At 34.2% G+C, this 24,505-nt stretch overlaps 1 protein-coding gene across 3 annotated transcripts in view; it reads right to left on the reverse strand.

Annotated features, from left to right (window-relative positions):
• Window positions 1–24,505, reverse strand: part of CFAP69 (cilia and flagella associated protein 69) — a 73,590-nt gene that overhangs the window by 27,545 nt on the left and 21,540 nt on the right. For 2 of the 3 annotated variants that reach the window (XM_090287868.1, XM_090287866.1), the window contains exons 5-13: window positions 23,975–24,051; window positions 15,590–15,688; window positions 11,994–12,143; window positions 11,714–11,891; window positions 9,987–10,110; window positions 7,377–7,425; window positions 7,157–7,278; window positions 4,484–4,700; window positions 2,221–2,385 (exon numbers count right to left, since the gene is read on the reverse strand). In XM_090287868.1, the coding sequence (XP_090143994.1) occupies window positions 2,221–2,385; window positions 4,484–4,700; window positions 7,157–7,278; window positions 7,377–7,425; window positions 9,987–10,110; window positions 11,714–11,891; window positions 11,994–12,143; window positions 15,590–15,688; window positions 23,975–24,051 (1,181 nt within the window). The remainder of the gene's footprint in view (window positions 1–2,220; window positions 2,386–4,483; window positions 4,701–7,156; window positions 7,279–7,376; window positions 7,426–9,986; window positions 10,111–11,713; window positions 11,892–11,993; window positions 12,144–15,589; window positions 15,689–23,974; window positions 24,052–24,505) is intronic. The other variant, XM_090287867.1, reaches the window with a different exon arrangement.

Genomic DNA, 24,505 nt, shown 5'->3' on the forward strand with positions numbered 1-24,505 from the left:
TATTACTTTATAAGATCAAAATAATTCTGGAGATTGGTTGCAAAGCAATATGAATGTACTTAACACTAGTGAACTGTACACTGGAAAATGATTAAGATGGTAAATTTAATACTACATGTATTTTATAATTTAAAACTGTAAACAATTTTAAATAAAAATGAAAATAATAAAGATAAAAATGAGAAATAATTCTTCATAAAACTTGTTTTTATAGTCTGTCCCTGTGAAGGAAATCAAATTCCTATGCAATGAAATAAATCACAAGCAAAATTTTGTTTGTATTAATGTGTAATATCAGGGCTTATAGCTTTCATCAAATGACAGAAATCAAAAGAGAATAAAACATCTGTCATAAAGAAAGAGTGGAGAGGAATATAGCAGATAAAGAGCATGTGAAGAGAGGTCAGGCTTTTTTTCCTTACTTTTTGCCACCTACTCTCATGATTTAGGGAGAATAAAAATGTCCATTTTGTTGGCAAGAATGTGGCTAATAATTTTTATCAAATAGGGGAGTTGTAAAGATTTAATGGGATTAGGTATATGCCTGGCATACCGTAGACATCCAGTAAAGGCACCTTTTCTACACTATAATTATACCCTTTGCATTATATTCAAAACCACTCACAATCTGGGCCTGACTCAAATTCACAAAAGTTTCATCTACCTATTAAGTAATAACTCCCTAGTTCCCTCTCCCCCCACCTCCTGATGTATAGCTTCTGGTAAGTTCCTTAACTTTCTTATCTATAAAATAGGTACCGACACCAATAATTATCATGAGGACTAAATGAGATTGTGTATTTAAAGTAGTTGGAACAATATCCTGTCAATAATAAGACTCAGTAAATGTTAACTAGATTTTAAAAAATTGCCCAGCCTTGACAACTATCCAAACCTTTTAGTTTCTATGGTATTTATTCTATGATTTAATAGTCTTATTAATGGTGCATGGTAACACATGCTATCTTTCTATGATACACATCTTTTCTTTTGTTCTCATTAAGGGCAAGTCCCCTGGTGTCCTGCTGTGTACGTTTGTAATCCCAGTAAAAGGTGTATAAACATCTACATTTACAATGCAGTTACGATTTGCTGAGCACTTGACTACTACAGAGCCCATGGTCAGATTCGGTAAGAATGTGACAACTCTCACATGATAAAGATCAGCTTTTGTCAAGTTAAAGGGAAAAGGTCCTAAGAAAAGAACGCTTGTTACTTGTTTTTTCATTTCCTTACCCCTTCCCACCCAGATAAGATTAAGACTTCTTCCTGGAAAATGGAAAACGGTATTTCCTGTGCTCCATCCAGTTAGGCTGGGGTCTTAGACTGACTTTTCTGTACAACGGGATGTGCACAAAAGTGAGAAAGTCTACTTTCAGGTTTGGTCATCCTAAGCAAACTTGTTAATAAGGTGGATGGTTTTCCCTAGCCCCCTTTTCAATATCCTTACTTTGCTTACTGGTATTATTATTAGAGAGCACCACTCTACTAATGATGGAAGAGTAGGCACTTCAATTTAACAGAAGAGTTTTTGAGTAGGCGTTTGTAATTAATTGACATCCAGCAAATTATATCACTTAATCAGTGAATATGAATATGACTAAAATAGTTCTTACTTTTCAAAGCGAGGAAAGGTTAAGGCTGGCATACTACTTGTTTTTTTATTTAACAAAAGGTAAAAAGTTTTTTAAAAAGGGGTTCTGAATTTTACACTGAGCTCACATATATGTATTTTGGGGACAAGGCAACTTAGCATAGTCAATTCTAAGTTGAAAATCAAGGACATCCTGATATTTCATATCAGAAAAGAATCTCCTGTGTATGTTTCTGTATATATCAGTGTCCCTGTGTTCTGGTTTGTCAGATGCACTGGGAAATGTAATGTTATCCTTTTTTAAAACGACTCCAAAAGGCTTGGCCAGAAAGTGGTAATCTTATTACTAGAACAATGAAACAACAATAACCCATTTAAAAAAAAAGAAAAAGATAATCCTAAATGAAATGGTTTCTGAATTGAAAAAACAAATATTTAAAGGATGAATGATCATGAGGTTTCAGTAAAGAAACTGATTTATAACAACAATATGAAACAAAAATCAAGAAAATATTCAGGAGTTTCTCATCTATAAAGACAAAATAGATTTGTAGAAAAACATTTTAAACAAAACCTCTCATTGTAAATATTCTACTTTCATCAGTATGAAACATGTTCTGTTTTACCTATCAGTTGCTGAATTGTTCCCTTGTCACAAAGATCCTTGTTTACAGTGTCATCCTCAAGGTAAACCATAGCTCTCAGGAGTCTTAAAGTGTACCGCATGTGGGCAAACTTGTTGCCACGGCCGCCTGTACCATGAAAACTGTTACCGTGACTAAAGAAGGAATCTGTGCAGAAAGAGTAACAATTTACTTTATATCATGAAATTTAAAACACAAAACATTTCAAATAAACTGAACAATATATCAGACATAGAAGTACATGCTTTAAAGTTTTTTCAAGTGTATCATATTGTATGTATCTTTTGTAACTTGTTACTCAACATTTGTTTTTAAATTTATTCAAATTGTTAAAAAGTAGATCTAGAGCATTCATTTTAATTGCTTTCAGTATTGATTTTATAGATAAATCACAGTTTTTCCATTCACTAGTACAAACTGTTACAATAAACATTCTGGTGCACATCCTCTTATTCCCACTGAGAAGAGTTTTGTCATGTGACACAAGAACCTATAGGGTGCACTCACACCGAATTTTACTGAAGTTGCCAAATTTTTTCCCACAGTGGTTATATGAATATAATATATAAGACTAATAGATTCTTCCCAATTTGTTAAATGTGAAGTGGTAGTTCATTGTTATATTAATTTGTATTTCTCTGATTATCAATGGGGTTATGTCTTTTAGCATTTTTTGAAAATTTGAGATTTTCCTCTGTCATTTGGCAGTCTTTATTCTTTATCTTCTTTTCTATTGAGTTATTTTCTTTTTGATATATAGGAGTTCTTTGTGAACCTGGAATCATAAAGATATTTTCCCATATTTTCTTCTAAAACTTTTAGAGCTTAACTTTTCATATTTAGGGCTTTAACTCATTTTATAATTGATTTTTTTTAACAAGATGAAAGGATCTAATTTTTATTTTTTCATGTGGAGGGCCAACTGCTCCAGCCCATCCTTCTCTCATTGATTAGCAATATCATATGATAAAACCAGTCTCCCATATATTCCATTCCAGTGGTCTATTCCTGGCCTAGTACAACAGAATTTTAATTATGTGTTTTATGTTAGGTCTTGATAAATAGCAAGGCAAGTCTGCCTTTCTTCTTTACAATATACATTCTTTAAAAGGTTCTTTTAGAAGTAACTTTATGTTTGAAGCTTTTTTAAAAAGTTTAAAATACTCCTCTGAGTATTGTATGTTGGTTACAAGTGTGGGTTCTGGAGCTAGACTGTCCGCATTAAATCTTGGCTCTGCCACTTACTGTGTAGCCAGGAGCAAGTTATTTAAGTTCTTTTACTGATTTATACTCATCTGATAAACAGAAATAATAATAATACCTATAAGTTTTGGATTTGTTGTAAGAACTAAATAAATTAATACTTAAAATTGCTTAAGACCCATCATATAGTTGGTGCTCAATAATTGTTAGCCATTAGTCTTCCTCTTGTTAGGTAGCATTTCCTCTTTGCCTTATATTCTTTTGTAAACATAAATGTTACAATGATATAGTCTTCTATAATCATAAAGAATAGAATAATTATTTTATTTAATAAGACTAAACTTAGTAACTCAGCATATTAGAAACTAGAGACTAAAAAAAAAGCTGTAACTTTTTACTCCCTGATGGATAAATGAGTGATATTACTGATGTAATGAAAATGCACCATACAAAATCATTTCTAGAACAAAATTACAACCAGGAAATAATGTAGTATCTTCCTTATAAATTATTTTCAAAAAGAATATATGTCATATTTCCTTTCTATGAGTTATGAGAATTGGAACAAAATATTCAACAAATTGGGGCTCTGCTAATTTGGTAGATCACATGTGCAACTGTTAACTTCTGACTAGAGATCTGGATTTTAAACTCCATGAAGGCAGAGATTTTATTTATTTTGAACATAAACGTATCTTTAGCAGCTAAAACAGTATCTGGTACCTAGTAGGCATTCAATAAATATTTGTTGAATGAATAATTAAAATATTGCAGAACTTATTATTGTATAATTGTTGGATAGGCCTTATGATACAGAACTGTAAATCAGACTACATGTGTAACTTCTTTTACTGAGAGGTGTGCATCAACTCTAGTTATGATGTTTACTAATGTCTGATTTAAATGAAATCACAGATTCTTTTTTTCTTAAACCATGGAAGTACATCAAAATCACAGGAAAAGATTTTTCTCTGCATACTTTGAGAGTTCAGTTGAACTATGCAGATTAAAATTCTGACAGGGGCCTCTGAGGGCCACTCACCTTCACTCTCACACCATTCCAGAAATGTCAGGATTTGAGCGTTTCCCTGGCACAGCATATACTCGTCTGTTAATAACGGAGCCACCGAGGACAAAGTGGCAATTGCATGCAGCTGTAATTCTTCATACTGTGCTGCAGACCATTCAATTATTTTGTGCTTCTCAGGCTTTTTAACATAGGTAAACAAAGCCAAAACAACTTTGCCATCAATTAGTAGCTGTGAGAAAGGGGCAAAGACTACTTTGTTAGAAACATAAATAAAACAATTTTATTTAATCTAAGAAGATTAAATATTTCCACTTTGATGTTTTATTATAGTCATTTCAAAGTATTTCCTTCCTAAAGATCTCAACCTATTTAAGTATCCAAAAAGTAAAAAATAAAAAATCATGCAAAACCAAACTCAATAATAACAATAGTTGGCTATGATCCCCTTTTCTGGGATATGTACTCTCAAGGCAACAGTATTATAAAGTAAGTGTTAATTTTTTTTGTCTTTGCTGCTTATATATGATTTAGTTCTTCCTTTAAAAAAATATTTTTTTAAATTTATTTTTAGAGAGAGGGGAAGGGAGGAAGAAAGAGAGGGAGAGAAACATCAATGTGTGATTGCCTCTCACTCGCCCCAACTGGAGACTTGGCCCACAACCCAGGCATGTGCCCTGACTGGGAATCAAACTGGCAACCCTTCGGTTCACAGGCCGGCGCTCAGTCCACTGGTTTAGTTCTTCCTTATGATAGAACCACAGGAGTAGAAAATTTGGGACAAATAAACTGCTGGCATTTTTTTCTTCCCTCCCTCTTTTTATAAAGGAAACATTTCACAGACTCAATTGTATACTATTACAATCAATTTTGTCTGAAGTAATAACTATGGCTAACTTTTAAGCACACAAAGCGTAACTTATACAAATATTCTGTCCAATGAATGCCAGTCATATCATAAACCATATTTAATAACATGTCTTGAATTTTAGAATCATATTGAATCCATAATTTCAATATAAATAAAACAAAAATGCATATCTGTTTAAAATGAAAATAAAATTAGTTTTATAGCTGATTCTCAGTGATACATCTTTGTGGTGCACAAGATAGTAACATACCATGTGCTATATTCTATTCAATTTTCTTTTCATTTGGCATTATTCCATTAAGACTTTCACAAGAACATCTATGAATTGTCCTAATTTTCCTACTAGTCCACATCGAACTGAGAAAACAGGAATAAAAATAACAAGTAGTTCTAGCATTACTATAGTATTAAGCAGATAATGTTTTTGAAATATTCTATGAACTGCAAATAACAGTACACATGTTCATTATTACTACTACTATTACTGGGACAGCAGTATATGACACACAAAAATTAGTTAATTCTGTTGCTCACACACATAGTATCTGTACCATTTGACTTATAAATTGTAGTATAAATTTTATTGTTTTTATGTCTATCATTTAAAAAGTTACATAACACTCCACTATAATAAATCATATTTCATTGAATATTATATATCTGGCATTTCAGAAAATATATTTAGGTCATATAAAGTATATATATATATTTGATATAACTAATAAAGTTATAACTGTAAAGATATTTTTCTTTTTCAGCATTTTTTAGTATACACATATTCCTCAAAGTTGCATTACCAAGAAAATTCTGAGTTCTTCTAATCCTCATAATAATTCCATGAGGTGGGTGTTATACCCATTTTGAAGTACAGATATGTGTGATCTACAGAAACTAAACAACTTATTCAAGGTCACATAGCTAGAAAGTAACAGCCCTGAATTCCAACTGATTTAAGCCTTAACTACTATGGTAAACCACCTTTATATCATCATTAATAATACTGATAAAATGAATTTCCAGTTCTTTTTCATAGTAAACTCCTAGAGCTTGGAAGAGTTTTAGGACTAAATGAAATTTCACTTAATGTACGAAATAACGAAACTAATAGAATTGTTAGTAGTACATTTTTTTTTGTCACTTTACAGTTTTTGACAGCTTCATCTTAATCTTATGAATCAATATTACAACAGCCTTGTGAGCAGGGAAGATATATTGTACCCTTCCTTCCACAGAAGGAAATGAGCCTCAGAAAGTTTAGATGACTTTGCCAAGGCCACATAACTAGTAGGTGATAAGACAAGTGAAATTCAGTTCCAGTGTTCTTTAAATTATATCATGCTGCTATGCAGGATTTAAAGTATTAAGATAAATTTATGGATAATAAAAAAACCCAAAGATGTTAGGTTGGTATGGAGAAAAGTCAGGTTCAGAAGGGCTTGAGGTTGGCTGCATAGAGGTTAGCATTTATTCCTCTAGCAGAATCAACCCTTGTTACTGTGGCCAGAGACAAGACTATTGGGCTAAATGGGCCTCTATGGATCTTCTTCCATCTTATGTTCTCTTACTGAGAAGACCTAAATACATAAATAAATCTCTAAGGTTCTCCTGCTTTGGTTTAGGTGGTTTAGATTTAGGTAAGTTCACATTTTATTTACAGAAAAACAAAGAAAAATTTGAAAAGGTGAAATTCCAGCCAGTAAGAGTTTGTTACTTTTTATGGTAAACATATGGGTCAAGCACAGATTTGCAGCTATGACTTTTAAAAAGTTATACAATATACTGAGACAGTTTTAATTTTTGTTTTGATTACTCTTTACCTGTACAGTAGTTAAATCTTTACATAAGATCACAATTATATTGAATAGTAATTTCTTCAATTCAAAATCTTCATAGGAATTAGAAAGCTTAAGACCTTTTACCAAAGAATTTTGACTTTTAACTGTGAGGGGAAAAAGAAAAATAAAAGAGTAAAATAAAAGCTAATATGATATATGACTCATCAAGATAATTATAAGTTGAAAATGTTAGGGTTTTTACCTTCATTAAAGGTTGCAAATAGTATCAAATCCTTGGTAAAGCCACATTCCTAATATAAATACAAACAGAGGAATGAATTAACTACAGGAAATTAAGTTACAGATACCTATATTTACCTAATATTTAAGTATCTTTATCTGATTCCCCTTGTCATTCATTTGAAATAATAAAGCACTAATAATAGGAAGGGATGAAAGCAAGAAAATAAAAGTATATAGCCAGATAAACTTGTAATTCATTTAATATTAAACTTACTTCTGTAGGTTCAAAGAAATATTTTACTTATAAATATATTATTCAACACTATTTTATAAGATGCTATTTAAAATTTGGTTAGGAACCCAAAATATATTAAGACTACAAGTTACTTATGTCATTATTTATACCTTCAAGTGACACAAAAAGGAAGGAAAGTAGTTATTTTCAACAGCTTTTCTTCTTAAACAACCCTGCTCCCCACTCCAGCCCCAACCTCTCTCATTATGTTAAAAGTTTAGTCAGTAGATAACAAAACAGTTCCTACATAACATGAAAAGCCCTGAAGAATGGCCCAAATTGCAAACATGTACCTGTGAGAGAACTCATTCCTGACAGAGATGTCCTAACTGGACTTTGTATCTTAGGTAGATCTTATAGGGGCAAACCCTGGACCTTTGAGCTTACAGCTTTACATACTCGCTACTTAGAATAGATATTGTTTCTTTAAAATATGAAGATGCTATTCCTTTGACTCACATTTAGGGACTGACCAGGGCTTCCAGAGAAACATGTATATCCACATACACATTGTAGCCTTGACCAGGAAGCTATGTAAGATTGTTTCCCCACTTGCACAGCATGAATCCTATAACTGTTCTCTTATGTTGGGATAACTTGATGCCCATTATCATGGGGTTGATGCCTTCACTGCCAAATTTCCTTTAAGTACAACTTAGAAAGTATGTGACTGAATCGTGAGTATTGTTGGCAAAGATCTCTACTCTAGCATGTCAATCATCCAATAACTTTTACATTATAAAATATGGGGAAGCTAAACTTCTGATATAGCTGAGTAGCTCCTATAAGAAATCCTCTTGCAGGTAACAATTATAAATTCTGAACAAAATATAAAACAACTATCTGTGACCAAAACCAAGCAGATACTGGAAGGAAGTGGCACTGCATGAATTTTCCCTTCAAAAAACGGCTTTGAGAATTGAGCCCAGCTGTAGGCTGCACCTTATGGAGATGCTACATGAGGGTAAATATGTATGTTAGCAGTTTGAAGAACTAGAGGACAGAGCAATCACAGGGCAACCACTGCTACTGGAATATGAAGGGAGAAATCCCATAAAGGAGAGAGGCAGAGGAGGGAACCCCAAATTCTCTGGATAAAATTCCTGAATCTCTGGCTGATGCCTGAACCACACAAGGGCAGGGCGTACTCAAGCATCCCACATGAGACTAAAAGTGAACTGAGATTTGAGCTGCCATCTACCATTGGGATGAATGAGTATAGCCAAACAAAATGCCCATTAATAAAAAAAGAAATGCTTTTCAGAGAAATACACCAGATGCTCATAATGAATGGAAAGACATTAACTCTCAGCCGAGAAATAGAAACTATAAAAAGGAACCAAAAGGAAATTCTAAAACTGAAAAAAATAACAGCTGAAATAAAAATGTATTGGATGAGATTAACAGCAGAATGGAGGTGACAAAAAAAAACCCAAAAAACAAAAAACCTAAGTGAATTTAAATATATAGACCACAGCAAATTATCCAATCTGAGGAATAGAGAAAAATGATTGAAAAAAGTGAACAGAGCCTCACAAACCTGTGAGGCAATATCTGAAAGAGAAACACACATGTAATCAGAGTTCTAAAAGAAAAGGAGAGATTGGGTTAAAAACACTAGAAAAATAATGACCAAAAATTCTTCAAATGTAGTGAAAGACCTAAATTTACATTTTCAGGAAGTTCTATGAACCGCAAGAAGATCAAATACAAAGAAAATTACATCGTGGCTTATCATAGTAAAACTGCTGAAAACCAAAGATAGAGTGAAAATCTTGAAAAACAGCCACAAAACAAAGATACATTGTATATAGGGGAACAACAATTTGAAATAAAGAATACTTCTTATCAGAAACAATGGAGACCCAATGATAGTGGAACAATGTCTTGAAGTTCTAAAAGAGAAAAACTTTAACTTAGAATTCTATATTCTGTGAACACAGATTTCAAGAATTAAGGTGAATTGAAGATATTTTTAGATAAAAGAAACCGAGAGAGTATGTTGCCAGCAGCCAGCAGATCTGCATCATAAGAAATAGTACAGTAAGTTCTTCATGTGAAAGAGAAATGATACCAGATAAAAACGCAGATCATCAAGAAGGAAAGAAAACACATAATAAATGGTAAATACATGAGTAAATTATAAAACACGAGGACCTCAAGTTTCCAAAGGCAATGGGAAGAAGGACTGGCAGAATGTGACTATACTGGTGACCACCTTGACATTACAATATAACTTGGCATTACAACAAAGTTCATAAATATCATGACATAGGCAAGTGTTCCCTCCCCGCACTCACGCCACTTCCACAATTTAAATTAATACATACTTACAATCATTGGTGCTTCAGAATTTTGCGCTATAATTGTAGTGATCACTAATATATCGTTTCTAAGCTGACGATTGTAATGACTAAACCCTCTCATAAACAGATCTTTAAATGCTTCCTTTAAAGCCCTGGAAGGTAAAATCATACTGTTAGAACCACATCCCATGGAAATACTACTTATGTGTCTATCAATAAAATATCTCTTTTTATATTATTTATTTCAAAATATTTCTAATCTTTTCTATATTTTCAGATCTGCCCCTAATTCACCGTAGTGAGAATTCATCAATCTAATTTAGGCATGGTGGTCAAAGTGCTCTAAAATAAAGATTCAATCTCATCATTTTCCTTTGTAAAACTACTTAATGGCTTTTCTTTGTTCTTAGCATAATGTCCTACCTTCTCACCAAGGATTATCAGGCCTTTCACGGTATGGTATGGTCTCTGCTAACGCTGTTGGCTTCTCTCACTAGTCGACCCTGTACTTTCTGCTCTCACCATATTGAATTTCTTTCAGTTTTTTAATTTTTCTAAATTCTAGTTTCACTTCTGTTCCCCTGTCTAGCATGCTCTCTGCATGCAAAACTCTTCTGTGTTGTTAATTCGTATTTATCATTCAGATACCAAATTGCTGTTCATTAAGAGGCATTTGCTAACTCTTGAGTTTGGGTTAGGTTCCCTTGTACAACGGGCATTTGTTGCTTTGTTTCCTAGGACCCACTTGCCCTTCTTGTGATAACATCATGCTTATTTTTTTATTAAGGCTTCACTCTTTCATCACGTTTGGTCTTATCAACTGCCTTCAGTAATCCACTCTGGAATGGGCATATGGCCAACACTGAATGCTCAGGGCCAACAGGGACTCCATTTTGAAGAATTTTTTCTGTGATTTCAGAAGAATTATGATGTTGTGAACTGATATTTCTTAGGTCTCACCCCTTGGAGCTTTGAATAAAGCCAGCAAAGTAGAAGACAGCACAAAGAGAGGAAGAGGGCCCAAGTCCTGATATTTGCTTAGCCTTGAATACAGCTGCACATGAAACCAGTTTTATCCTTGACCTTGTAGTTAAATTTGCCCATAAATTTCCTATAATTGCTTAAATCAGCTGGGTTGGTGTTTAGTCACTTGCAAACAAAAATGTACTGCTTCACCCTCTTCTGGAAATTATGTAGCACCTTAAGATAATCTCTTTCATAGCATTTAGTACACTTGTCGTTAGCAGCCTACTTACTACTTGTCCATCTCTTCTAATATAACACAAATTCCATGAAAGCAGAGACCACATTTGTACTGTTTACAATTGTCTTTCTATGGCCTAGTGCTGAACTTGGCACAGAGCAGACAATATTTACTTGATGACTAAGTGAATCAGTAACTTAAAGGCTTACTCATATTATTGCTAATGCTTATTGGAGTAACTAGAAGACAATAAGTATTCAAAAATACATTTATTGGATAAACAAATGAAATAGTTCTTTAAAGGGTCTAATTTTACCTTATATATATTCAAAGACATAATTTTGTTAACAAGATACTTTAAATGCTTTACACATTAAAAAAAATAATAATAAAGGCTTACCATTGTGCAGTTAATTTATACCACAGCATGAAAAAGATGTCCTGAAACAGCCATTTCATGAATTAAAAGCCTAATGGAACCCAAATTCAAACAAAAAGGCTAGTTATGTCATAAAGTTAAAAAACACTCCTAGCTAACCACATACACTTACAGCAAACATTCCAAGTTACTAAGCTGTTGTATGATTTCTTCTTTTGATGACTTTTCCAGTAAGTTCCAAAGTATTTCTGATGAACGAAATAGCAGCTGTCCGGAGGGATCTGGGTCATTGAGATGAGCACAGATGCCACTGGCTGCTTGTGCTTTCATCATTAAAGTACAATTAACTTCTGAAAATAAATTTAAAAATCATTTATGATGCAGTTATGACATTATTAGATAGAAACAAAATTAGTTCAGAATAAAGTGTTCAAATTTAATAATATACAAACCAGAAGTTGAGAGATGTTGCAGAGCTTTAAGTACCCAAAGTTTTTCAACAAGTTGATTTTCGAGCAAGGCCAATGACTGAACCATTGTTTTTGCCAATCCTCCAGCTTCGGCCATTTGAATCTTGTATGTTGAGCTAGCTTGCTGGTAACCTAACAACAATTAGTTAATGAATATGTACAGTTATTTCACACAGTAATCATCTACATTAAGACAAAAGAATGAATAATTTATCATTAAACAGCAGCATTGACAACAAAACTTTAAAAAAGTGTATGGCATTTTAAAATGGTTTTACATAGGGCTAGGCAAAGTTTTTCTGTAATAGGCCAGGTAGTAAGTATCTTAGGCCTTGTAGGTCCTAAAGTTTTTGTTGCAAATACTCAACTCTGCTACCATAGTATGAAAGCAGGCATAAACAATATAAAAATAAATGGGCAAGGCTGTGTTCTAATAAAACTTTATTTACAGTAGGCTAATTTTGGCCTGTGGTCCATAGTTTGCTGATCCCTGGTGTAACATTCAAAATAGGACCACAAATTAGGGGGCACATCTTAAATTCTTAAAGAGAACACTATTTCTTATGTGTCAGTAGATATGCCCATCCATAGAGAAAAATGTCATGATTACAAACACTGAATGTTTTCACTACTTAAGTCAACACATTACTTCAGTGCTTTCAAGGGACAGCAATTATGTGATGCTGGCAATGAAATAAGAGATAAAACTGTAATGCTGTTGTGATAAGTGCTACTAAAAATGGTATTTTAGGGAAGTTTGATTCTTGATGACATGTCCCAAGAATTTCCTTCTGCTGGGAGGTGGAGGGGGATATGGGGGGATAAATGGCGATAGAAGAAGACTTGACTTGGAGTGGTGAACACAATACAGAGTGCAGGTGATGTGTTGTAGAATTGTGCACCTGAAACTGTATACTTTTGTTAACCAGTATCTTCCCAATAAATTGAAAAGAAAAGAACTACAAATTGGTAGTTACAAAATAGTCATGGGGATATAAGTAGATCATAGGGAATATAGTCAATAATATTGCAATAGCTATGTATGAGCAGATGGCGGGTGGGTACTAGACTTAATGGGGGATCACTTTGTAAATTACATAAATGTCTAACTTCTATGCTATAAACCTGAAACTAATTTAATACTGAATGTCAACTGTAATTGAAAAAACAACAATAAAATTTAAAAATTTTTTCTTCTCTGTTAGCTTTTATGAGAAATACTACCTCCCCTTTTCACATAGTTGCACAGGTGCCTGTCCAACTACATGTAACAAGATTAAATGAATATCCAAGGATGCTTGCTCACCTGAGAAGCAGCTATTTTCTCTCTCAGTGATATCATTCTTCTACCTCCTGAACTTCTAGACTTTTGAGGCCAACTAGATTTCTCGCTAAAGTTCTGAGATGTCTGTCAGTTTGTGTTATCTTTCTGAATTTGAAGTCTGACTCTGGACAAGGCCCTATTCCTTCCAGTGTTGGGTTCAGCATTTTTAAAAGGGTTACGCATTTAAGAAGTACAAAGAGGAAAACAAAAATTGCCTGTAATATCACCATCCAGGGATAACAACATTAACATTTTGATATATTTCCTGCTGATCATAATGTATGCAAATTACTTTAACAATATACTACATATATGCAGAATTTTATATTCCACTGCATCCATTAAACATTTTAATGTAAGCTTTTTTCCATTCTGCAACATATTGTTCCAAAACATGATTTTTATTTGCATAATAATCTATGATAAGTAGAGACCAAAATGTATAGTTTATATTTACTGTAGCTCTTTCTATTGAGTTTACAATTCTATTAAAAGACATAATAATATTAGGGCTCATGGAATTGATTCCTATCTCCAGGGCTATGTCCCTTACAACTGCTCTACTGAGGACTCTTCAGCTGCAGTTCCAGATGTCCAGCCATGCCCATCACTTAAAATTAATGGTGTGACTGTGAGAGCATTGCTTAAGGCTCCTGGTTTTCTAAGTCAGATCAAATTAAGGTCAAGCTCACTTTCCAGCACCCTCACTCCTCTGCCATATCTCATATACCCTTTACCTCCCTTTCATTCTTAAAGAAGGGTGTCTGTATCTTACCAAGGTTAACCCTAAGCTTTTGTTCTTAATTCTAGCCTCACACGCTTTCTTTGGGAATTTCACCCTCCCATTTCCCACTTACTAGCTTCTTGTTCCTCTGCTTACAAACTTTAAACAAATTAAACACAACAAAACCTAAATATTTGTCTTTGATCTTGCTACCAGTTAAGCTGTTCTCCATCTTCCATCTTTTCCTTCACCATTTGATCTTAAAATATAAGTCTGAATTCACTGCCTCTACTCCCTCACTCCCATTGCCTCCACTTGCACAGTGCTCTTGTTCTTTAATCCTACATCTGCCCTGACCACTTTATGGCAATAATCTGACAAAGATTAACCACAGCTTTCCAGGTACCACATTAACTTGGCCTTTTCATTCCTCAGTTATAGAAGCCTCTGCAGTATTTGCCACTGGGATGCCTTCTTCCTTCATTAAACACTTTATTCATTGGCATACCAGACAAGGCAATCTTTAGGTTTTCTTCCTCCTCTTTAAACCTTCTTTCATTGCCAATTTCTTTGGATCATTTTTTTGCAAATCTCAATATGGGCACTCTCCAAGATGTTATTCTTGCTGCCTTGCTCTTTTCTGGAAAACTCAACCATTCTGATGGCTTCAATTTTCAACTCTATTTGGATGAATTTCAAGCCTATATCTCTGGTCTTTATCTACTACCTACTATATATGTCTACCATCTATCAAATACATCCATCTGTCTACTTCATCAATAGTTCAAATTAGGCATTTAATAATCTCCTTATTCATTTCTTACCTCAGAAGACTTCCCATTTTTCCCTAGTCATGTAAGTAATCTTTCTTTTCTACCAGTTTTATTTCCACCTATCTTAAAAAACATATAACTTAAAAGAATATAATTTATGTCTGCTCTCTCTTCCTAAGTTGATTATAACTTACAGAAACTATGAAGGTGGGAAGTATGCCCTAAATGACATTATATCCTCTACAGTGCTAGTGCCCTTTGCCTTAATACCACCATGTCAGTGTAATTCACTTTATCATCATATATTAAGATCCCTTAGCTTGACACATGCAGAATTGTTTTACCAAACATGATGGAGAATGTTATTATTAAGATCTTAACATCTAATTGGGTGGGATTGATATTATAGTATAAGTAATTATGTTAGAAAATAATAAATAATAAATAATATTACCAACACTATTACATTAACTAATGGTAATAATTAGTCAATGTAATAATTTGGGTATGACTTTAATTTTATATCATAAATATTTAGCATCAGAATAAAATATCATGCAAATCTAAAATTGAAAAAATATACATATATAATTATTTGTTTAGAATGACCAAAGAGCTAGAGATGATAAAAAATATCTTCGTTTTTTATATGTTGCATTTATGATCCCACTCTCTTTCCAAGCTCAAAGGGAAATGGGAAAGAATATCCTGTTTTACAAAAACATACGTTATTACTGAAAGACCTTGAAAACTTCACCTGTAATATGTTTCTTTGGTGGTTCTGCATGATAAAAGTCAACAATACACTTACAGATTTGTATCCTCAATTCAGAACTTGGTACTTTTATTAATTCACCTGACAGAAAGATAAATGAATACTATTTAATAACACTGGCATAAGTTTATTGACAAATTTAAGCATAAAGTATAGAAATATGATCATTAAAAATAATCTTATCAGAAAATCAATGCAGCGTTATTTACAAGAGCCAAGATTTGGAAGCAGCCCAAGTGTCCATCAGTAGATGAGTGGATTAAAAAGCTGTAGTATATTTACACAATGGAATACTACTCTGCCGCAAAAAGAAGGAAATCTTACCTTTCATGACATCATGGATGGATCTGGAGAGTGTCATGCTAAGTGAAATGAACCAGTCAGAAAAAGACAAATGCCATATGATTTCACTTATATGTGGAATCTAATGAACAAGATAAACTAACAAACAAAATAGAAACAGACTCATAAATATAGATAACAGACTGATAGTTGTCAGAGGGTACAGGCAGAAAAGGTGAAGGAATTAAGCAAAGAAAAACAAACTCGTGGACAGACAACAGTATGGTGATTATAGAGGGAAAGGAAGGTAGGGGAGGTAGAGGATTGTAAAGGGGAGATAAATGGTGATGGGAGGAGACGTGGGGTGGTGAACACACAATACCATATACAGATGATGTATTATAGAACTGTACATCTGAAACCTATTTAATTTTATTAAGCAATATCACCCCAATAGATTCAATAAAAATTAAAAAATAAAAAATAAAAGAAATTCAAATTAAGTAGTATAAAATTTACACACACATATACACAAGTGTACATAAAATATCCTGGAGGTAACATTATAAAATTTGGCCCCTCAATCAATTCAGCCTCTCCTTCCCAGGAAGAAAAAAATGATGACTAACAGCATACTTGTAAATGCTGGAACCAGACTCTTTAAGTTTAAATCCTGGCTCTGCCACTCTACTACCTGTGTGAAACTGATGTCTTAGTTTTCTTATCTATAAAACAGTTATAACAATACTTAGTACTGTTAGGAAGATTAAATGAGTTAATATGAGAAAAGGAGACAAAATAGTGTCTGGCATATAGTAAGTTACTATTACTATTTTGTCAACATGTGGGTTAGTAGCATTTTCCTCCCAGAGAATCAGTAATTTGTTGCTTTTAATAATGGACCCTTTGCTTGGAGAAGAAGTTCCAAGTGATACCTGCTCTTCAATTTTCTGACAGATTGGAAATCAGTGAGTTTGTACACAGTCTTTGCCACACAGGTAATAGTTTTATGTTCAAGTTATTTGGGTGGGAATGAAGGACAGAGAGGGTTCTTTTTTGGTCATATCTAAACTAGTTCTGAATTGGCTTCAGGCAATTTTTCAAACTGGACTGCATTTGCTCTGGTGAAGTTCTACAAGTATGATTCTCAAAAGAATGTGAAAATGATCTGCGAGATTCTAGAACTGATTTATGCCCACTGGGTGCCTGAGGACAACTGGAGTCAATAGAGTCTGCTTTAGGACTCAGTCAGATCTGGTTGGATTCTCAGAGGGAAAAAGGACGATTATGTGTTCCTTTAAGATTTGAGTTTTGCATTAGGGCATACATAATGTTCATTTTCGGTGGTGGAAAGTTAATACAGATGCAATTGGGCAGAAGGAGGGAGCACATAGGAAGGTCTCATCCTTGTTTTAGAAGAATCTAAATGCAAAAACACCATTAAGAAAAGAAAAAACAGTTTCAGAGCAACGAAATGAAAAAAAGACCCCAAAAGAATGAGGATAGTTTAAGGGAGCTTTGGGACAATATGAAAAGTAGCAATATTCATATCATAGGGATACCAGAAGGAGAAGAAAAGGAGCAAGGGATAGAAGACCTGTTTGAAAAAATGAGAGAAAACTTTCCTAATTTGGTGAAGGAAAAAGTCACATAAATCCAGGAAGCACAGAGGGTCTCAGTCAAGATGAACCCAAAGAGACCCACTCCAAGATACATTATAATCAAAATGGCAAAATTTAAAGACAAAGAGAGAACCTTAAAGGCAGCAAGGGACAAACAGCCAGTAACAGACAAGGGAGCTCCAATAAGGCTAGCAGCTGATTTCTCAACAGAAACACTACAAGTCAGGAGGGATTGGCATGAAATATTCTAAATAATGAAAAGCCAGGACCTGAAACCAAGACTACTCTGTGAGAAAGGCTCTCATTTAAAATGGAAGGTGAAATAAAGTGCTTCCCAGACAAAATAAGGCTAAAAGAATACATCACCACTAAGCCAGCTTTGCAAGATATGCTAAAGGGACTGTTTTCAGAAGAAGAAATATATAGAGAGAGGAACACAGATATGAAGGGAAAAATGACAATGAAGAAGTACCTATCAATAATAACCTCATATGTAAATGGATTAAATGCTCCAATCAAAAGACATGACCACATATATGCTGTCTATAAGAGACCCACCTAAGAATAAAAGACATACAGAGGCTGAAAGTGAAGGGATGGAAAAAATATTCTATGCAAATGGACATTAAAAAAAGCTGGGGTAGCAATACATATATCAGACACTCCCCAAAAAATTTCAAAACAAAGGCCCATAACAAGGGACAAGGAAAGTCACACATAATACTTAAGCAAGTAGCCAAACAAGAAGATATAACTCTTGTAAACATATATGTGCCTAATAAAGGAGCACCTAAATATATAAAGAAAATCTTGGAGGACTTTAAGAAAGAGATAGACAGCAATAGTCATTGTAGGGGATTTTAAGACCCCACTATCAACAATGGGCATATCTTCCAAACAAAAAAATCAACAGTGGTATTGTGACATTGAACGACAGTCTACATCAATGGACTTCATTGATATATACAGAACATTTCACCCCAAAGAAGCAAAATATATATTCTTCCCAAATGCGGATCATTTTCAAAGATAGACCACATGGTAGGACACAAAACAAGCCTTAACAAATTCAAGAAAATTGAAATTATATCAAGCATCTTCTCAGATCACAATGGCTTAAATCTACAAACCAACCTCAAGGAAAAAAACTCAAAAACATTCAAATACATGGAGGTTGAAGAATATGTTATTAAATAATGGGTTGCCAATGAAATCAAGGAAGAAACAAAAAAGTATCTGGAAACAAATGAAAATGAACACACAACAGCCCCAAACCTCTGGGACACAGCAAAGGCAATCATGAGAGGGAAGTTTGTAGCAATAAAGGCCTACCTAAAGAAGAAAGAAAATTTTCAAATAAACAACTTAACCCTACATCTACAAGAACTAGATGAACAACAATAAACAAAGTCCAGAGTGAGTAGAAGGATGGAAATAATCAAGATCAGAGGAGAATAAATGACATGGAGACTAAAAAAAAACTTTTCAAAGGATCAATAAATCCAGGAGCTAATTATTTGAAAAAATAAATAAAATTGATCAACTGTTAACCAGAATCATCAAGAAAAAGAGAGGACCCAAATAAAATCAGAAATGAAAGAGGAGTAGTAACAACTGATATCACTGAAATACAAAGGATTGTAAGAAATTGCTATGAACAACTATATGCCAAGAAAATGGACAACCTGGGTGAAATGGATAACCTGAATAGACCGATAACAAGCAAAATTGAAGAAGTTTTCCTTATGATCAGGAACAAGAAAAGGGTGTCTGTTTTCACCATTCCTATTCAACATGCACTGGAAGTCCTAGCCTCAGATATCAGACAAGTAGAAAAAAATAAAAGGCATCTGAATTGGAAAAGAGGAAGTAAAAATGTCATTATTCACAGATGACGTGATAGTGTACATAGAATGCCCTATAGGCTCCACCAAAAACCTACTCAATCTAATAAATAAATTTGGCAAAGTAGCAGGATACAAAGTCAATATTCAGAAATTAATGGCATTTTTGTACACTAACAATGAAATATCAGAAACAGAAACTAGGAAAAACAATCCCCATTTAATATAGCAATAACAACAAAAAAGTACCTAGGAATAAATTTAACCAAGAAGGTATAAGATCTGTAGTTGGAAAATTATAGGATACTGAGGAAAGAAATTGAGGAAGATACAAATAAATGGAAGCATATACCATGTTCATGGATTGGAAGAATTAACATCATTAAAATGTCCATACACCCAAAGCAATCTATAGATTCAACGCAATTCCTATTAAAACACCAATAGCATACTTAACAGATCTAGAACAAATATTTCAAAAATTTATATGAAACCAAAAAAGACCCCAAATTGCCTCAGCAATCCCGAGAAAAAAAGAACAAAGTAGGAGGGATCACAATACCCAATATCAAGCTATACTACAAGGCCACTGTAATCAAAACAGTCTGGTACTGGCATAAGAACAGACACATAGATCAATGGAACAGAACAGAGAGCCCAGAAATAAACCCAGGTCTCTATGGTCAATTAATATTTGACAAAGGGCAAAGGAGCATACAATGGAGTAAAGTTAGTCTCTTCAATAAATGATGTTGGGAGAACTGGACTGGTACATGCAAAAAAAATGAAATTAGACCACCAACTTATAACATACGTACACCAGAATTGCCCTGGCTGGTTTAGCTCAGTGGATTGAGCGTCGGCCTGCGAGCTAAGTGTCGCTGGTTCGATCTTCCAGTCAGGGTACATCAGAGAAGGAAAACTCTGACACCAAAAAACCTCCGCTGCCTTGCGGCATACCTCTTCAGGGGAAAGGCTAAGGGAGTAAACCCCGACAGAAAATCCGGAGCCAGAGTCCCTAAGGCGGTTTGATGTTGTAGTCAACACCGGCAACTCCTGCGGCGCACCTGAACCCAAGCTGTATCGACTCCGTCTTTCCCTTGGACCCTTCAGCTGCGAAGAGAGGGGGGGTCTGCTGCATGGGCAACAGCAGACCCTCCGTATTACCCTGCCCAGGCTCTGTAGCTTCAGCTTCACGGGAGAGGACACTCCAGCGTCATCGCAAGATGTCGATTCAACACGGGAGGAGACAGATACCGTGTCACTCCCGAGTCGGACTGCACAGCCATTCTCGGAGGTACAGATAGACTCTTAAGAAGCTACACCATCGTCTCTCGAGACGAACGGCTGCCGACACCAGAATAAACTCAAAATAGATAAAAGACTTAAATGTAAGTTGTAATACCATAAAAATCCTATTGAAAAGAATAGGCAGTAAAATTTCAGACATCTTACATAGCAATATTTTTGCCTATATATCTCCTATGGCAAGGGAAATAAAGGAAAATATAAACAAATGGAACTAGATCAAATTTAAAAGTATCTGCATGGCTGGGGGGTCAGGGCTATAAGGGGTCTAAATGGTAATAGAAAAAATACAACAAAGATTAAATTAAAATAAAAATTAAATTAGAAAAAAAATCATCAAAATGAAAAGGTTACTGACTGTATGGGAGAACATATTTGCCAGTGATACACTGGACAAGGGTTTAATCTCCAAATCATATAAAGAACTCATATTACTCAACACCAGAAAGATAAACCATCCAATTAAAGAAATGGGCAAAGAACCTGAATAGACACTTCTCCAAGGAGGACATACAGATGGCCCATGGACATCTGAAAAGACAGTCAACATCACTAGCCATCAGAGAGATGCAAATTAAAGCCACAATGAGGTATCACCTCACACCTCCAAAATTAACAAACAAGTGCTGGCAGAGATGTGGAGAAAAGGGAACCCTAGTGCACTGTGGGTGGGAATGCAGACTGGTGCAGCCACTGTGGAAAGCAGTATGGCATTTTCTCAAAAAATTAAAAATGGAACTGCCTTTTGGCCCAGCAATTTCACTGCTGGGAATATGCTCTAGGAATCATGAAGCACCAATTCAAAAGAATTTATGCACCCTTATGTACATAGCAGTGATATTTATAATAATCAAGATTTGGAAACAGCCTAAGTGCCCATCAGTAGATGAGTGCATTAAAAAATTGGTACATTTCTACAATGGAGTACTACACAGCAGGAAAAAAGGGAGAATTCATGCCTTTTGCAACAGCATGGATGGGATTGGAGGCTATTACGCTAAGTGAAATAAGTCAGTCAGTGAAAGACAAATATCATATGATCTCACAAAATAAACTAATTAGTAGAATAGAACCAGAGGCATGGAATCATGGAATAAACTGATAACTGTAAGAAGGGAGGTGGGAGGTGGGAGGTGAAAGAAGGTGAATTGATTAGTCAAAGAACATACATGAAGAACCTGTGGACATGGAAAACGGTGTGGGGACTGACTATGGAAGTGGGGGCAGTCTGGGTGGAGAGGGGTGAAGGGAGAAAAAAATGGGACATCTATAATAACATAAATAATAAAACATCAACAATTAAAAAAAGAAAAAAGAGAGCTTCATGATTATTTTCTCTATTTTATTTTTTGGGACCCTTCTTTTGAAATTGAAAAATCATGTTTTGAAAAAATTGTAGGCAACAGGAAGAACTAAACTTTTCCAACAAAATTAACCAACTGTTCAAGTTTATGGGAAATTCTAAAGTTTCTTATCCGCTTCTTTACCATTTTAGTGTCTTTAAGCTTAGATAATTTCTCAGTTTCTTGTTTTATAATCTCAGGGCAGTGTACCAACTTCTTCATATGTTTCTGGAATCCTGCTCTCGAGTCAGAGATAACCATCATTTTATAAGAAAAAGTAATATCATTTACTAGTACGTAATACAAACTGGAAGTTATTAGTAAAAATAAGTTACCTTTGTTCAACAGTTTATAGTATCTATAATTATTTTAAACTCATATTTCCAGCAATGAAAATATTAGGGACAGAACAGCAGTACTTGGAGTCAGCCATCAGTGAAGAGAGCTTGTTTCACATTGAGAGTTCATATTGCCTTCACATGAGACAGTAACATGTTCTGCAGGCAGGCAGTCATTCAGCAAAGAGCTACATAGCAAGAAGTGGGCCGTGTGTTTGTCATAAAATGTCTGCCAATGATCTTGGAGGTGACAGCTTAAAATAATAAAGGGAACAGAGGCGTTTAAAAAATGTTATCTACTGAACCTACACTTGAATACCCTGTCTTCTTTCCGTTGGCTTCCCATTTTAAATTTCCACTGATGACAGAGATTCATACAGTTTCCCATTAGCTCTCAGCCTACTTGCTCCTTAAGGTCATCTTATCTAACTTGTCTTGTTTATTCTAATTTCCTTGATACCTTTATCTACTACTCTATGCCATAATAATTTTTCCTGTTATCTACAGTTAAGGTCTACAAAATGTATTTAGATATAAAAGGGGAAGTCTATGTTAAAAATTAAAAGTGCTTTTTGCCCTGGCCAGTGTGGCTCAGTTGGTGGGAGCATCGTCCTGTGACCAAAAGGCTGAGGTTCGATTCCTGGTCAGGGCACGTACCTAGGTTGCAGGTTCCATCCCTGGTTGGGCATGTATGATCCCTGTTTCAAGGGCATACAAGAGGCAACCAATCGATGCTTCTCTCTTACGTTGTTGTTTCTCTATCTTCCTCTCTCGCTGAAACAATGGGAAAAAAAATATATCCTCGGGTGAGGATAAAAAAAATTAAAAATTCTTTTTACTTATTTCAGTTGAGTCTCTAACATCTTTCAGTATGGAATATAAAACTGGGAACATAACACTCAGCAAACAGTTAATTTTTAATTTGTTGGGCCAACTCTGTATCTTTGAGTTCTCTTATATAAATTACCCAAATTAATAAGTAAAATTTAATGTAGGATTTGTCCTGAGAACACCTTGTCATGTATTTAAGGGCTGATTCATGGAGGTAGTGTTTGACTGATCTCATTTCCTGGAAAATCATTTTCTCTCTCTAGAAATCAAGCAATAACCAAAATGCAAAAACCTGCTGTTTTATGATATTTTCTCATAGTTTGAATACAAAAGACAGGCACCTTCATCTTTATGCTCTATTACACTCAGGTTCTTAATGTTCCACCATTTTATGATTTTATTTAAAATTTTAGGTTATTTACTGAACAATTTGGCTCTCAATGATTCTAGCAATTATTAGAGTTCAAAGTTGAAAATATTTTGTGATTATTGAGAGGGACACATACTTCTAATTTACAAAAAAGGTAACAAATATTTTATCCAACTAAATAACATGAACAAAAGTACACAGAAGTATCTGCCAGTCCTTATTTTAAGGAACACAAAATCTTGTTGGTGTCATAAAACACCAGAGGGGAAAACAATACAAAAATTATCACCAAGCACTCTGTAATTAATTTCCAACCAGAAAACAAGAGACTAGATCTTAGTAAAACTTAGTGAAAGAGACATTTTTTTTTCTTGTTAATCAGGCCTGCTATATGTTACAATACTACATCATAAGAAAATCTTAACTTACCCAGAAGCGCTATTGAATTAGCAGTATCTTCAGCATACGTTATTTCATCTGATGCTTTCTTTTTCAAAAATGGCAAGCTTCAGTAAGAATAAAGAATGTACAAGTTATGTTTCACAAAGTCCTTAATTGAGGCATGATTTGCAAAGTACAGAAAAACTTATTTTCTAAAGGATAAAATGAGAAAAATGTTCTATTCTTTAGCCCTGGGAAACTGACAACTATTGAAAACATTTTTGTGTTTCTAACTAATCAAAAAAAATAGGCTTATAAAAATTTAGAGAGATGGATATAAGGCAAGGGTTAAGAAAGCCATCTTGCAACAATGTATAAATAAAAAACTTAAAAATCATCTTTCTCTTTGAAGGCAAAATAATAAGGGATTACAGGTGGATTTCTATCAAAATTAGGAAGACATTGGATACTCCGATACAAATCACAGATCTAGGCTTACCTAAAAATTAAACGTTATTTAAAGGGTTCTTCTGAAATTTTTGGTACTCTAGTTAATAGATCAATGGTCTATTTGTTCTT

This window comes from Furipterus horrens, unplaced genomic scaffold (genome assembly GCF_987537825.1).
Source record: "Furipterus horrens unplaced genomic scaffold, mFurHor1.1.pri manual_scaffold_9, whole genome shotgun sequence".
NCBI classification, from domain to species: domain Eukaryota; kingdom Metazoa; phylum Chordata; class Mammalia; order Chiroptera; family Furipteridae; genus Furipterus; species Furipterus horrens.